We start from the raw sequence: 15,494 nt of genomic DNA, 5'->3' as shown, positions 1-15,494 counted from the left end.
GTATATTTTCTTTGGAGAAATGTCTATTCAAGTCCTTCACCCATTTTTGAATTGGGTTATTTGTTGTTAAGCTTTAGGAATTCTTTATATATTCTAGATATTAATCACTTGTCAGATCTATGATTTGAAAATATTTTTCTCCTGTTCCGTAGATTGTCATTTCACTTTCTTGAGGGTGCCCTTTGATGCACACAAGTTTTTTATTTTTATGAAGTCCAGTTTATGTATTTTTTAATTTTGTTGTCTGTGCTTTTGGTGTCATATTCATGAAATTGTTGCCAAATACAATGTCATGAAGATTTTCTCCAGTGTTGCCTTCTAAGAGTTTTATAGTTTTAGTTCTTAAGTTTAGGTCTTTATTCGTTTTTGAGTCAATTTTGGTATATGATATAAGGTGAGGGTCTAATTTCATTTTTTTTTGGCGTGTGGATATCCAGTTCTCCCAGCACCATTTGTTGAAAAGACTGTCCTTTCCCCATTGAGTGGTCTTGGCACTCTTGTCAGTAATCAATTAACGATATATATGAGGGTTTATTTCTGGGCTTTCTATTCTTTTCTATTGGTCTATATATCTCTCCTTATGCCAGTACCATACTGTTTTAATTACTATAGCTTTGTAGTCAGTTTCAAAGTCGGGAAGTGTGAATCCTCCAACTTCATTCTTCTTTTTCAAGATTGTTTTGACTAGTTAGGGTCCCTTAGCATTCCTTACGAATGTGAGGATATGCTTTTCCATTTCTGAAAACAATTCTGTTGGAATTTTAATAGGTATTGTGTTTGAATCTGTAGATTGCTTTGGGTAGTGTTGGCATTTTAACTCCTATAATGAACATGGGACTTCTTTCCATTAGTTTAGATCCTCTTTAATTTTTCAGCATTTTTAAAATAGTTTTCAGTGTACAGATCTTTTACCTCCTTGACTAGATTTATTCCCAAGTATTTAATTCTTTTAGATGCTATTCCAAATGGGATTTCTTTCTTATTTTCCTCTTAGGATTGTTCATTTCTGGTATATAGAAACAAATGATGTTTGCATGTTTATCTTGTACCTGAAACTTTGCTGAATTCATTTATTAGCTCTAGTAGCTTTTTTGGATTCTTTGAGAATTTCTATGTATAGAAGCATATCATCTGTGGATAGAGGTAGTTTTACCCCTTTTCTTTACAATTTGGATGCCTTTCTTTTCTCTTGTCTAATAGCTCTGGCTCGAACTTCTGTACAACATTGAATAGCAGAGTTGAGAGCAGATATCCTTGTCTTATTCCTGGACTTAGGGGGAAAGCTTTCAGTTTTTTTACCACTGAGTATGACATTACCCATGGGCTTTTCATATATGCCTTTTATCGTGTTGAGGACTTTTCTCTCATGAAAATATGTTGAATTTTGTTAAATGTCTGAGGCTTAGTTTGTATGGTGCAGTGATTATATTTGACCTAACTGTTTTACAGGACCTTTATGGAAGAGTAAATTATTTTGTTTGCCTCTAAAAGGCCTTTACTGCTGTTTGAATATAATATGTCATTATTTTTTCAACTTTTTATTATAAAAAATTTCAAACAGACACAAAAGTTGAGAGATTTATAAACATCTATCTACTTATCACCTGGATTGACAGTTGTTAATATTTTGCCATATTTGGCTTATCCTTTTTTTGGTGAACCATCTGAGGTAAGTTACAGATATCTTAATACTTCAATACTTCAATTAGGTGTCATATCAAATTGATATATAAATATTCATATATCAAATTAACATACATTTTTTTATTCACATAGAACAAATAATATGCCAGTCATGACCTTTTTTGCTCAACTTTTTCATAGCCTATGGTTTCTTTTGTTAGTGTCAATTTTTTTTCTCTCTTTCAATCACTGCCTTTGAAAATTAACTGTTCTTAAATTTTGAGACCTAGTATTTTTTTCTCCTTTATTATGAATACGCAGAGGCATCACTGGGATTGTTTCCCCCTGCTAGAGTGTCAAGAGCAAGAGCACTGTGTAGGCTCCTAGGTAGGGAATCCAGCGTATACAGTGGTACCTCAGTTTTTGTACGTAATTTGTTCCGGAAGACTGTTCGAGTTCTGAAACGTTTGAAAACAGGCGACAGCTAGGCCTCAGGATCTTGCAGTCAGTGGCAGCCATGTGACATGTTCGACTTCCGAGGCGTGTTTGAAAACCAAAGCATTTACTTCTGGGTTTATGGCGTTTGTAAACTGAAATGTTCGTCAATGGAGCCGTTCGAAAACTGAGGTACTACTGTACAGTACATGGAGAATCAGGTGGGACAGATCCAGAGGATGCCATCTTGCCGATATGTCGGTCAATGATGAAACTCACTTGAAGTGTTCCTGTCTCCATTGCTTTTAGAGAATAGGGCCCCTCTGATAGACCATTAGTGAGTTCTCCTAAGTAAAGCTGGATAAAAAGAATATTGGAAAAGTTATCAAGGGAAGAGATCTCTTAATAGTTTGGTATTATAGCAAGGCATCTGTGGTAGAACAAAAGCTTTGGTGCTGTATGTGTTTAGCACTTAGATTTCTTTTTGAGGTCAACTCTACTTTTTAAAATTAAACACAAAAAACAGTCTAGAATAAGGAGAGTGGATTTCTGGATAGGGTGTGATTGGAGTTAGTGCTTTGGGCCTCAGAATTGTCATTGCTTTGTTTCTTTAGTGGCAGCTGTCTGATTTAAAAATAAAAGTAAGGGAGACCGTTGTTTCATTTAAATTAGGATCAGGGCTAGACAGTGTGATAGCAAGTTCATAGACATATTTAAATTATATCAGCTTAAAATATTGCTGAAAGATCAGTACTACCTTTGTCACTCACTATCAGAGCTCCAGAGAAATAGCATGAATTAAGTTCTTTGGCACATTTGAAATCGGGACTGATTTTCTTTGCTTGTCTGTATTTTTCTATACTAAGCATGACATAACTATAATTTTAAAAAGAAAGTTTTGAAAAACAAGAAATTGGTATTGATTTAACTAATCTCTTAAATGGCTATTAAAGGCTCATTATACAATAAAGACGCACATTATATAAATGAGGACCTCAGGAATACATAATTTGCATTATCGATTGCCGTTAATATGTTCTGTGTACTTTGATTTGTTTCCTTTAATAGGATAAGAACTTGGAAAGATTATTGTCTTCTCTAGCTCTTTCTCTAAAACTCAGTTTCTTCTCAAGTTGATTTTTATTTTACTGCCTTTCTTTCATTATCTGCTTTTCTGTCTTTCAGAAATGTTTAAATTTGAGGTTTAAAAATCTCTACAACCATCTCTAGACCATCAACTCAATTAATTTCTTTTTTAAAAAATTTATAATATTGAGTCCGTTTACGTACTTTATTTCTTGTTTTGCTTGAAGTGCTTCTAACCCTTATAGCCCTTCTAGTTTCTTCTTTCTTTTTTTTTTTTAACTGATTAATAAATAATACTACTAAAAAGATTCTACTCTGGACCTAGGTACTTCATTTCATTATTAGTTTTCTAATTCAAAATCTAAATTCTTGTGTTTATTTCTTCCCAACCAATATTTTATTTACTTTTTTTTTTTTTTTAAGGAGGGCACAGCTCACAGTGGCCTATGCAGGGATTGAACCAGCAACCTTGGTGTTATCAACGCCACACTCTAATTAACTGAGCTAACTGGCCACCCTTTTTTATTTACTCTTGCTTCCTGCCCTACTTAAAAATATGTAAACCTTTTGAATTTAAATGTTTATTAAAGAACTTTAATTGGGCTCCCTTTTAGCATAAGTGAATGGAAGCAAAATTGAAGTTTTTAGCTTTTGATAGAAAGCATGGTTTTGTATAGAAGTGGGATTGCTGTTAACTCATTAAGGAAAACAGTTCTTTCCTAATGCTTTAATTGTACTTCTCTGTTTACACAGAAAGGCATGGACCAGATCTATTTGTATTTATAAAGTCAGGTTCTCAATAGCAATCTATGCCAGTGGATCTCATCCCATTTTCTGTCAAATGAAGTCAGATTTTGATTGTTAAGAGTCAACACATTCTTTCTGGCTAGAATTTACTCTTTAGCATGTCTTTATTCAACAAAGGCTATAAGCTCTAAGATACAGGGAAATAGAAAAAAGATTCCATCTGGCACAGCCAAGTGTTGATTTTTTATTTTTTGGTTTTAAAGGATGTACTTAGTTTATATGATGGCATTTTAGGTGCTGACAGTACCAAAAACCAAGTTTTCTTAGTCTCTTAACATTTTGGAGAACTTTATTTTTGATCAAAAAGGTGCTGTATGTGACTCCTCTGTTATTCCTTTTTGCTCCTTTTCTCCTAAAGACTCCCTCCGCCACACACATACTTAGTGTCTGTCTCGTTCTTTTTCCTTCCCTCCCTCCATGTGACTTTTCTGTGGAGATAAGTTTTCCACTATAACCTACCACTCTTCATATTCAAATGAAGGAAATGGCAGATTGTATGGCCATCTTGTTAGGGTAAAGTGGAATTTTAAAATTGAGTGTTATTTATAACACTGAGTGAGATGTTTATAAATGGAGAAAAGTCTAAATGTTCATCTGTCTCCTCCTAAGACAGGGTAGGTCTTAAGACTTGGATATTTCTAGTTAAGCTCAGGAGAAAATGGCCACTGTTTGACAGGAAACCCATTTTTCAATATTTTGGCAATCCCCACATTTCTACTTTACAAGTAGAGAAATGAAAATCCAGATAGAGAAGGTTCAGTAGCACATTACACTAAGAGATTCACAGGAGTCATTACGGATGGCTTATTTACAGTTATTTCCTCAACTTTAAAAACTGCTAAATTACACTGTAGTAGAAGGTAAAATAACTTACAGAATCCAAATTCTTTTAAGTAAAGTTTTCCTATGTCCTTTAGTGCGTGCACATACACACACACACACACACACACACACACACGCAGTCATACACGTGCTTTGCTCCCTGTGCAGACCCCATGTCAAGATTCTCTGAGGAAATAGATTCTTGATGTCTCTTCATTAATTCAAGAACGTGGTGTAAAGGTTACAAAATGAACACTAGTGAGCAGCTGCTTTGATGGCGAACTGCAGGTCCCCAGAGAGGCAGTGGCGGTCCCTCTCAGGCGCAGCAGCCTTAATGACTTCAAATACCTCGGTATTCATTTACATCCTCATTTAAATACTTGGTAGAAAAATAATTACACTGAGGTGTTTGATGAGATGAAATTTGATCTCAGCAGATGGAGTAAGGCTTCCCCTTTCATCAGCAGGGAAACCAAGTGTCATTTAAATGAAAATCTTCCTGAAATCTCTTTATTCCTAAGTTTGCTGCCCATATCCCTGAGGAAATGCTTCCACCTAAAAGGCTTGGTGATACTGGGAAAGGATACCAAGAAGTAATTGTCATCAGGTACAGCAGAAATTTTCTCCCCATGCCCCCCGCCCTTTTTTTTTTTTTTTTTTAACACTTTCTGTGGCTTTCAAGTTTGACTTGAAATAATACACAAATGTGAGTTTGAAAATATAAGTTTTTCAGGCAATGTTTTGAATCCAGTTGGTGAGCTGGTAATAATACGGGAGACCATCAGCCACTCCGACCTGTTGGCCTTGCTGTACTCTACAGTGTTCGCACCAGGTCGAAAAGACAAGTAGTGTGTTCACCCATGCTGCCTCCCCAAGCTGGCATCTCATGCGATGAGGCACTTCCCCATCAGTGCGGAAGCTAGTGTGGGTGGCAAGAATGGAAGCAGTGCCATGCACTGTTTCCATGGAAGCAGCAGACGATCCTTAGCGCTTAGCGAAGAACTGAATTTCAAGGGAGGCGACTCTTTTAACAGGTACTTGCTGCTGAAAAATAATTTCCCTGCCAGAATATACTGTGAGTGCATTAGCCTGTTTTTACTCTTTAATGTTTATTTTACATTAAACTTGCCAGGCAAGATCCTGAACAAACAGATCTGGATTTACTATGGAATTTTCCTGCAACCGTATGTTATCTGTGTCCTGATAGTGGAAAGCCCAGTCACCCTGACAGGCTAGAGCTGTTGCCACAGAGGGAACATTTCAGGCTGTGGCTCCCATTGTGACCAAAAGAGCCATTCATTTGCTTCTGGTCATCTTATTGGCCACAACAGGCTCGGTGGCAAGTGAAGAGGCGATTCGGGGGCAGCATATTTCAGTGAAATACTCTGTGGGGGCACCCTGACTGCTCTGTCATTTCTCTTCTGTGGGCTGGAGGGCCAGCTGTATTCTCTGTGGTGCGCAGGAGGGAAAACGAGCCAGCTGCACACTCTGCGGCTTGCGGCCAATGGAAGGTATCCAGCCTCCTGTGCGTCTCCAGTCCTGCCTCAGCTGGAGTGCTTGTTCCCTGAGGCCAGTGATAACTGGGCTTCCTGATGCTCCTGTTAGCCCTTTGTTTTGGGAAAACTGGACTAGTCCAAGGGGATAGAGAGAAGACAAGAAAAAACAAACACAAATAAAGCAAAACAATGTGTTTACGATACGTTCTTTTTTAAAATAAAATAACTAAAAAAATCAGAATGAAAAGAAATAGCACTTTGTGTAAGCCCATAGAGGAAGGATGCCCTATAGGAGCAACAACGATCTACACAGTAGAGCATATACATTGTTGTCTAGAAAAACCCCATGTCCTTCTTGTCATACTCTCAGCAACGGCCAAGGGTTCATAGAGTGATTTGCGAAAAAGTGAAGTGTCTTTGGATGGACCCTTTCCTTTGTCTCATTTTCTTTGTTTCATTGGGACTGTACTCAGTAGTCACTCTGAATACTACCTTTCAGATTGCCATGTTTTCCCAAGGTTTTCTTTGGTGATTTGCCTGGACCCAGATGAGAACATAAGCATTTTTAGACTGATTTCAGCATGTTTCAGTCGTTCAATGATCGTTTCTCATTTGTGTTTCTTTTGGGTACACCTCTCTTTTGGGGTGTGGATTACACAAGTCTACCTCCCCACGGCCTTTTGGGCTCCATTTTTCAAAGAAGTTAATGCCATGGCTTTATGTTATCAGCTACGTTTTCCAAATAGAAGTATTTTCATTTCAGGATATCACAGTGGTCTAGCTGAGAGGTGATCTTCTTTAGCCCAAACCACTCCTTGGCTCCTCTCATCTAATACAGACTTGCTCCTTGAGATGTCAGGTTTCACTGCATTCCTGCCTTCTTTGGGGACATGACACTTCATGGTCAAGACGAACCAGGTGACTCACACCAGCGCATCATTGGTTTTGGTTATTCATTTGATCTTGGTATATTGGAGACTCAGAAGGAAACAGAGGGTTGCTAGTGTTTCAGACGCAGTAGGATAGTTGACCACCCGCTAAGCAGGTTGGTGTAAGAAATGACATTCCTGTTTCTTCTCTAGATATTTAATGCCACAAGCGAGCTGTCTAACACCGCTGCCTATCAGTCTGTCCGCATGCTCTCCGTGTCTCTCGTTCAGGCAGAGGAGGAGCTGGAGGACCTAGCTGAGGTTGACTTGCGATGGTCTAAGCCCACCTCAGGTAAGTGATTGCTGGAACACGTGCCATCTCTTATGTAGAGGGTTAGTGCCCCAGGTGGAATCTGTAATCCTGAATTTGATTCTTATCTATTGATTATGATCCAGTCATCCTTTTTTTCATTTTTTATTGACTCGGTGCCCCATTCCCGATGGTAGCCATTCCACAGCTTTATTCCCAAGACTCCACCAGCAAGTCTTCCTCCTTGCTATGAGCAGGCAACTGTTCCTTCAGCTTCACTCAATACATCGAGGCCGTTCAGCATGAGGTCTGCTAGCATCTCTCTTCAGCGCTCTCTTCTCCTTTTCTTTCCTCCCTGTTTTCCCTGGCTGGACACAATTGACAGGTGTCCTCCATAGCTACCTCTGATGCGGGCTCTTACTTCCTCCAGGCCCGCCTTTTGTCCCTCAGGCGCGGTTCTTTCACCCACTGACTATTCAGCCAGAAATTTTTATTTCATGCCTGCTCTGTGTGGCTCTGTAGTGGGCCCCAAGGAGATAGCAGTGAGCAAGACAGACATAGTCCCTACTCTTGGAGCTTAGCTTTTCTTTTATTATAATGAAACAAAGCAAAACTAAACATGACAACACCCTTCTCAAGGTGCCTTACGTCTCCCCTTTGCTTTGTTAACACAAAGCAGGTATAAGGGATAGGTTAGATGGTGATTCGTGTTAATGAGACAAAATAGATTGGAGGGGGGCAGGAGAGACTCTTGGGTCTGGGATGGATAGTGGTTTCCAGAATATATTTTTTTATTAGTTTCAGGTGCACAAGACAAGGTAATGCTTAGACGTTCATCATTTATATCCCTTACACTGTGGACCTCCCTTCCCCCATCCCCCCTTCCACTATTCCTCCGACATCGCACCAAGCCATCACATTGTATATATAAAATTATAGTTGGCATTCATTATTATTCACCTTCAGGTGTACAGTACATTGATCAAGCATCTACATCTTCCCTGAGGTGGTCTCCCAAATGGGACACGTGTCCATCAGATACCCTACAAAATCTTTACATTATTGATTACATTCCCCAAATTATTTTTCAAAAACCCTGAGGCCATTTTGTGGTTACCGACTGTTTTCTAATCCCCTCACTTTTCCCCTTATTCCCACCCCCCCGCCCATCTAACAACCCTCAGTTTTTCCTCTTTGTCCCCAGAACTGTTTCTGATTAGTTCATTCACTTTTCTTTAGATTCCGCATATAAGTGAGATCATATGGTACTTGTCTTTCTCTTTCTGACTTATTTCGCTTAACATAATGTTCTCTAGATCCATCCATGTTGTTGCAAATGGTAAGATTTCTTTTTTCTTTATGGCTGTGTAATACTCCATTGTTTAAATGTACCACAGTTTCTTAATCCAGTCATCTACCGATGGGCATTTCGGTTGTTTCCATATCTTGGCTATTGTGTATAGTGCTGCAATATACATAGGAGTGCATACAGATTTTTGAATTGGAGTTTTGGATTTCTCCGGATAGATGCCTAGGAGTGGAATTACTGGATCATAGGGTAGTTCCATTTTCAGATTTCCAGAACATATTTCGTTTTCATTCTTTTCACGTGCTCACTCTCTAACCCTTTATAATCTGCCTTCTGCTTCCATCTCAACAACTTCCTCACCTCAGAGTGACCACTGTTCTTCTAATTATACACCCTGGATACCTCCACAGCATTCGGCACTGCTGACCACCCCTTTTAGGAGCTGTACATTCCTCTTTGCTTGTGTGGTTCTCCCTTCCCCGTGTTTCCTCCTCTGTCTTCTCCCTGCTGTCATTGCTTTCTTCAATCCCTTCCTCCGCATGTGGCCTCCTGTGCTCTTTCTAGTCCCTTTTCTTTTTTCTCTGTACATGCTTTACCTTGGTAACCTTAATTGCTCCTACATTCTCAGGTATTAATTCATTCAACAAATATTTGAGAGCCTCTTACCGTGTTTCTCTGGAAATAAGACCTAGCCGGACAATCAGCTCTAATGTGTCTTTTGTAGCAAAAATTAATATAAGACTGGTCTTATTTTACTATAATATAAGATCGGGTATAATATAATAAAATACAATATGATATAAGACCCGGTCTTATTTTATATTAATTTTTCTCCAAAAGACGCATTAGAGCTGATTGTCCAGCTAGGTCTTATTTTTGGGGAAACAGGGTATGTGTCAAGTATGGGTCTCAGTGCTGGGGGTATAACAGTGAGTAAAACAGGCAAGAACCCCTGGTCTCATGGAGCTTGCATTCTAGAGCAGGGAAGTACAGAAAATGAATAATAAAATTAGTTAATTATATACGAAGTATCTGATACCATTCAGTATCATGCTATCTGAACTCTCCCTATAAGAACTTGGGAACTAAATTTATTTTGGTAAGTTTTTGGGTGAATCTTTTGGTCTGTGAACTCTTACTACATGTTATCCAAAACTTAGGAATCAGTTAGATTTGGGTAATGTGTTTGTACCTTGCTGTCAGCTGACTTTCACTCTCTGACTTCAGAAACCAAATAAATTTGGAGATATAAGGGATAGGTTAGATGGTGATTCGTGCTAATGAGACAAAATAGATTGGGAGGGGGGCAGGAGAGACTCTTGGGTCTGGGATGGATAGTGGTTTCCAGTTTTGAGTGGCCCTGGAAGCCCCACTGAGAAAAGCGACATTTCAGTAAGAACCTGAAAGAGGTGAGACGACGCAGGTATGTGGGGAAGAGCGCAGTAGGCCAAGTTCGCTCACATTTCCGATCTCTCCTGCCTCTTCTGTCTGTAGCTGGGAAGCTTCCCTGAGTTGAAGGACTCATGCAATTAGTTTGGACCCACCTGGATAATTCAGGACCATTTCCCGTCTCAAGGTCCTTAACCCCAGTCACACCTACAAAGTCCCTTTAGCCACGAAAGGTAACATATTTACAGATTACAGGTATTAGATTACAGGTATTAGGCAGAATAGGGGGGAGCCCTGTTCTGCCTACACACCATCTCATTCGCAAGTATTTTCAAGTGACTTTCTATTTTTACTCCCCAATGCGACTCCAGCCTCCCCTCCAGCCTTATGTTCCTTTTGCAACCCATGTTCCAGGCAAACAGTTTCAAAATTTTTCCTAGCCTATGTGCCTTTTTATGTATTGTTTCTTCTGCCTAGAATGCCAGCTCTGCTTGTTAAACTACTGTCTGTCCTTCAAGGCTTCCCCACCCCTATCCCCTTTTCTCTTACCTTTTATGTCTACCTGCCCATCAGTGAATCCAACCTTATAACGGTCATGCACAGCCACCCAACACCAGCCAGCAAACATCTACTGACTCTCCATTAGGTACCAGATACTGAATAGGATGAAGTCCTTGCCTTTAAGTAGCTAATAGTTTAGTGGGGTAAGAGGAACACTGCATAGAGTATCATGGAAGCACCAGGGAGGAGTAGGCTTTTAATGATATGCCTTCATTTGATATTCTTTCTTTTGCAGTTGAAACCCTTTAACACTTGTTTGTACCTCTTGAGGCACTTAACCATATTTTGCCATGTATTTTGTTCAACTGAATAGATTTCTTATTCTATAGAATATAAGACCTGTGAGGAAAGGTTCCATGTTTCTCCATATCTCTTTGCTTGCTGTGTCCCAACCATCTAGAAGTGCCTGGCACTTAGTAGGTACTCAATCAATTTTAATTGACGTGAATTCCCACTCATACTATCAACTTTTTTGAGTTCCAGGACCGTATTGAATTTGAATCTCTAATAGGGCCAAGCCACTGACTTATACATAGTAAGTAGTTCTTTAATATATATTAGGGTGAACGATCCCATCATTTTTTTTTGTGTGTGTGTGCATTCCTCTCTTCATCAGCTTTCTTCTAACATGGAAATTGCCCACTCTGATCTGTGTTGGTTACTGGGCTGTATGGACAAATGAGCTAGACTATACTGAAAATTCAAACACTGGTTTTGGTTTTTGTTGCTTTCCCTTTTGGCCAAACTTCCCATCACTTACTTGTCCATGTTTTCAGTACCATAACTGTAAAATTAGGTATAAAACTACCTAGAAAAAAATACAAATTTCTTCTCGACTGCTCCCTACTCGACTGCTTATTCTCTTCCACAGAGCTAAGGGGAGACGAAGGTGTGGCAAGAGAAGTGTAGGTGAGGCTAGTATAGGGACTCAGTAACCTTTCTGCCCCTCACCTACTGAGGAGGACAATTAATAGTGCTAGATTCTCAGAAACCTGTAAGTGATAGGGGAGGTCGATGGGAAACATCCTTGCCTGGCTAGGTAGGGAGCTTTGGCTCTCTGCTAAGGAGACAATTGCCCCTCAATCTTATCCTACTTTTGGAAAGTCTTAGAAAGGAACGCAAGGAATGACTCATACCCATTCTTCTCACTTAGACCCATCGTGTACCTACAGTATCCATCTACTTTTTCCCTGACTCTTTCTCTTTAACTGTTTTCTCTGAACAGAAAACTTAGGCCATGGAGATTTCGAGTACATGTCAGCAATGTGCTGGCTCTTCGGGCGCTATCTGTATGACACTCTGCGGTATCCCATTGGGCTGGTCTCCTCCTCGTGGGGTGGCACACCCATTGAAGCCTGGTCATCTGGAAGATCACTGAAAGCCTGTGGGGTCCCTAAGCAAGGGTAAGATAGCATCCTCTAGAGAAAGCTGACCAGGAAATTATACAAGAGAGAAGGACCATGGTCTCCTTTGGGGAGTCAAGTATGGATTGAAAGTCCAAATATGTATTAACTTATTCCATGCACAGGTAAGGTATTATTTTCACCATCATTACCACCACACTCATTTGAGAATATATCAAAAAGCAATTATGATTCTTTTTCTTAATAATAATAGTAGATAATACTGAAAGCTTTATGCCAAAAAATGTTGTAAGCAGTTTATATGTATTAACTCATTTAATACAACAGCCTCTTGAAATGTCTATGTCATTAACACACTATAGCTAAAGATACTAAGTCTGAGAGAAGTTGAGTAACTTGCTCATGGACGTGACTAGTAAGTGGCAAAGTCTAACTTCAGTGTCTGTCTCTTAACCGCTGGGCTGTATCTCTTACAAGCATAAGCAGCCTAACAGGAAGAACAAATATACATGTAATCAAAGAAGTGCATAGCATACTGATTAGGAAAGCACACTTAACACAAGCTGGATCAGGAAGAATGCTTGGTGGGGGTGGGGATGTGTGTGGGGAAAGGACTAGTTACTGTTACTAACAAAGATTGACAATATGTGAACTGATTGCACAGACATTGTCTCATCAGTTCTGGGCAGGCCTCTGGGAAGAGGGTGGACTTGAGCTCTTAATTTAGCTTGGGTAAAGGCATGTCTGTGGGGGAGTGAAAACATTCAGCTTTGGAGCAGAGAGAATTGCCTGTGGTACAGTGGGAGGAATCTGGAGCCAGGCTTCCCATCTCTGAGGACATGGAAGGGACAATTCCAAGGGTGTAGAGAAGTGGGCGTTTCCCTACACAGATGCTGTGAGTATAAATTTGTACAAGTATTCTACAGAGAAATGTAGGAACATGTTCAAAGCCTTAAAAAAACGTTCCTTTTGACCCAGCAATTTCATTTCTGGGAATTTATCTTAAGGAAATACTTAAGCCTGTATGCAATGATTAAGCTATAAGAAAGAGAATCATGGCAAAAGCTTAAAACAATCTATCCATTGACTGTCTATTCATTGAGTGCTAGTTAAATGTATTGCCTGAGTGAGAAATTCATAATAAAACATTCCTCCTCTCTGGTTTTAATGACCTTATCTGGAAGCTGGGATGGCCCACTCTGAATTCGCAGAAAACTGACTAATACCCTTATCCTGGGAAGAACCTGCAGGTGAAATTCAGAGACTGTTCACATGTTTACATGTGAAACAGAGTGGTTCAGTTTAATTCTGTGTTGCTTTCATCAGAGTTGGCCACAAGTGAAAGTAGGATAGACGCCCAGCTGAGAGATCATGATGTGATCAATCACTAGCTTTCTCGTGACACTTGTGCCTCTTATTGATTTCAGGTTCATTTTGTCCGATTCTGTAGCTGGTCCCAGTGAACGCTCTGTTCTCTGGAATGCCATGATCCGTCCGCTGTGTAATATGACTCTGAAAGGCGTGATATGGTACCAGGGTGAGTGTGCAATTTGCTGTTTCTCCATTGTATCAGTTAGCTTTGCTGCCTACACACACCCCATCCTAGAATTTAGTGACTTACAACAAAAACAAATTTATTTAGGTCACTATTCTGTGGGCTAGTAGGGTGATTTTTCTGGTTGGACTGTTTCGGCTAATATCTGCTGGGATCTCTTAGGTGTCTTTAGCCACTGGCAAGTTGTCTAATGGCTGGATGACCTAGGATGACCCCTCCCTCATGTGTGTTGACTGGGAGCTATATGCTGGGTTATCGTGGTTCTCATGTGGCCTCCCATCTTTCAGCAAGCTAGCTCAGCTATGTTTATTATTTACACAGCGACCTCAGGGCTCCAGGTGTATCAAGAGAGAGCAGGCCCCCAAACTGAAGCACTTTCCAGGCCTCTGCTTGCATCATGTTTGCTGATGCCCCATTGGCCCGAGCAAGTCACTAAGCCAATCCAGAGAGACTATATAGGAAGGCCCACTTCCTAAGGGCATGGATAGAAGCTGGGGAGTAATGTGTGGCCATGTTTGCATCTACGCCAAACGCCTCTGACAATGTGGACTGTTTTTCAGGGGAATCCAATGTAAATTTTAACAGGGACCTATACAATTGCACGTTCCCTGCACTCATTGAAGACTGGCGTCAGACGTTCCACCATGGCTCCCAGGGGCAGACAGAGCGTCTCTTTCCATTTGGATTTGTCCAGGTATATGTCGAGGGAAAGAGGGTTTGTGGACTTTGGTGTGGGAATGTACTGTTGAGATCTCTTTCCTGGAATCCATATTCCTTTCTTTGCTCTCATAGCTGGCTGGTCAAGAACTGAATGTAAGACTTAATTCGTCTCAGTTCACTGATGGGACAATTAAATCTTTTTAAAAAGTTAATAAGTAACTAGTATTTCTTATTCGAAAAGCATTACATGTTTATTGTTAAGACTTTGAACATGTTCCCAAATTTCTCTGTAGAAATTTATGAATTTGTATAAATGTATACTCCTAGCAACGTGTGAGAATGTCCACTTCCCTACACCCTCCCTAACTTGGTCTTGGTTATTGCTGCCACTCGGTAGAATGTACCTTGTTCTTTCACTCCCAGCCCATCGCACCTGCTCTTTGCCTGGAAGAATCTTTCTCTCCCATACTTTCCTCGCTACTTTTAATCATCCTTTAGGTCTCAGCCTGGAGATCAGTTAGGAAGCCTTCTGTGACTGTCCAAAGTCTGGGTTAGAAACCCCCTTCACCCAGATAGGGGATTCCGTAGCACCCTTTACTTCCCTTTTTTCTTACCTGTAGGTTGCACACATGACCATATTTTCCTGGATCACTTTTATATCCCCAGTACCTAACTGGTTGGCACTTATTAAATATGTCCAAACACACAAATAAAAACATATCAGGAGAAACCATACTTTTAATTAGTGGTAATTAGTCAGAAAGATTCTGCTCTCAGCCTTGCCTAAAAAGAATACGTAAACTTATTTAATGAAGTTCAGTGTGCCTCACGTATTCATAGGACCCTTCCAAGACCTCGACTTTTTAGTAGGGTGGTAGTTCTTCTGACTTTTCTGGAACATAGGAAGTTAAACAAGTAAGGTATTACAAAAACGAGGCCCAACTCACAACATAATAATGGAATGGGCTTTAATATTTGAATTTAACATAATGCTTCTAGAGAGCTGCCTCTGAATGTTCACGATACCTTCTTCCAACCATCCGCCCATCTCCTCTACCTTGTCCTACTTTACCATACTTTTTTTAGGTAAAATTTTTATAGACACTCTTTGCACTTATAATTACTTTACAATCGTGTTCTTTCTTACATTTATTTTGACTTTGAAACGAGATGATTCTGCTCATTATTATCAAAATAGCAACTCCTGT

At 39.8% G+C, this 15,494-nt stretch overlaps 2 protein-coding genes across 4 annotated transcripts in view; one reads left to right on the top strand and one right to left on the bottom strand.

Moving 5' to 3' along the window:
* Positions 1–15,494, top strand: part of SIAE (sialic acid acetylesterase) — a 37,870-nt gene that overhangs the window by 12,032 nt on the left and 10,344 nt on the right. For 2 of the 3 annotated variants that reach the window (XM_081036583.1, XM_081036581.1), the window contains exons 4-7: positions 7,352–7,490; positions 11,933–12,110; positions 13,499–13,608; positions 14,187–14,320. In XM_081036583.1, coding sequence (XP_080892709.1) covers positions 7,352–7,490; positions 11,933–12,110; positions 13,499–13,608; positions 14,187–14,320 — 561 coding nt within the window. The remainder of the gene's footprint in view (positions 1–7,351; positions 7,491–11,932; positions 12,111–13,498; positions 13,609–14,186; positions 14,321–15,494) is intronic. The other variant, XM_081036582.1, reaches the window with a different exon arrangement.
* Positions 6,385–15,494, bottom strand: part of TBRG1 (transforming growth factor beta regulator 1) — a 28,908-nt gene continuing 19,798 nt past the window's right edge. Inside the window, exon 10 of the mRNA XM_081036586.1 lies at positions 6,385–6,401. The gene's annotated coding sequence lies outside the window, so the exon portion shown is untranslated. The remainder of the gene's footprint in view (positions 6,402–15,494) is intronic.

Source organism: Rhinolophus hipposideros (genome assembly GCF_964194185.1).
Source record: "Rhinolophus hipposideros genome assembly, chromosome: 24".
NCBI classification, from domain to species: Eukaryota; Metazoa; Chordata; class Mammalia; order Chiroptera; family Rhinolophidae; genus Rhinolophus; species Rhinolophus hipposideros.
The sequence above is the reverse complement of the archived record's forward strand: the minus strand, read 5'-3'. Positions and strand labels throughout refer to the sequence as shown.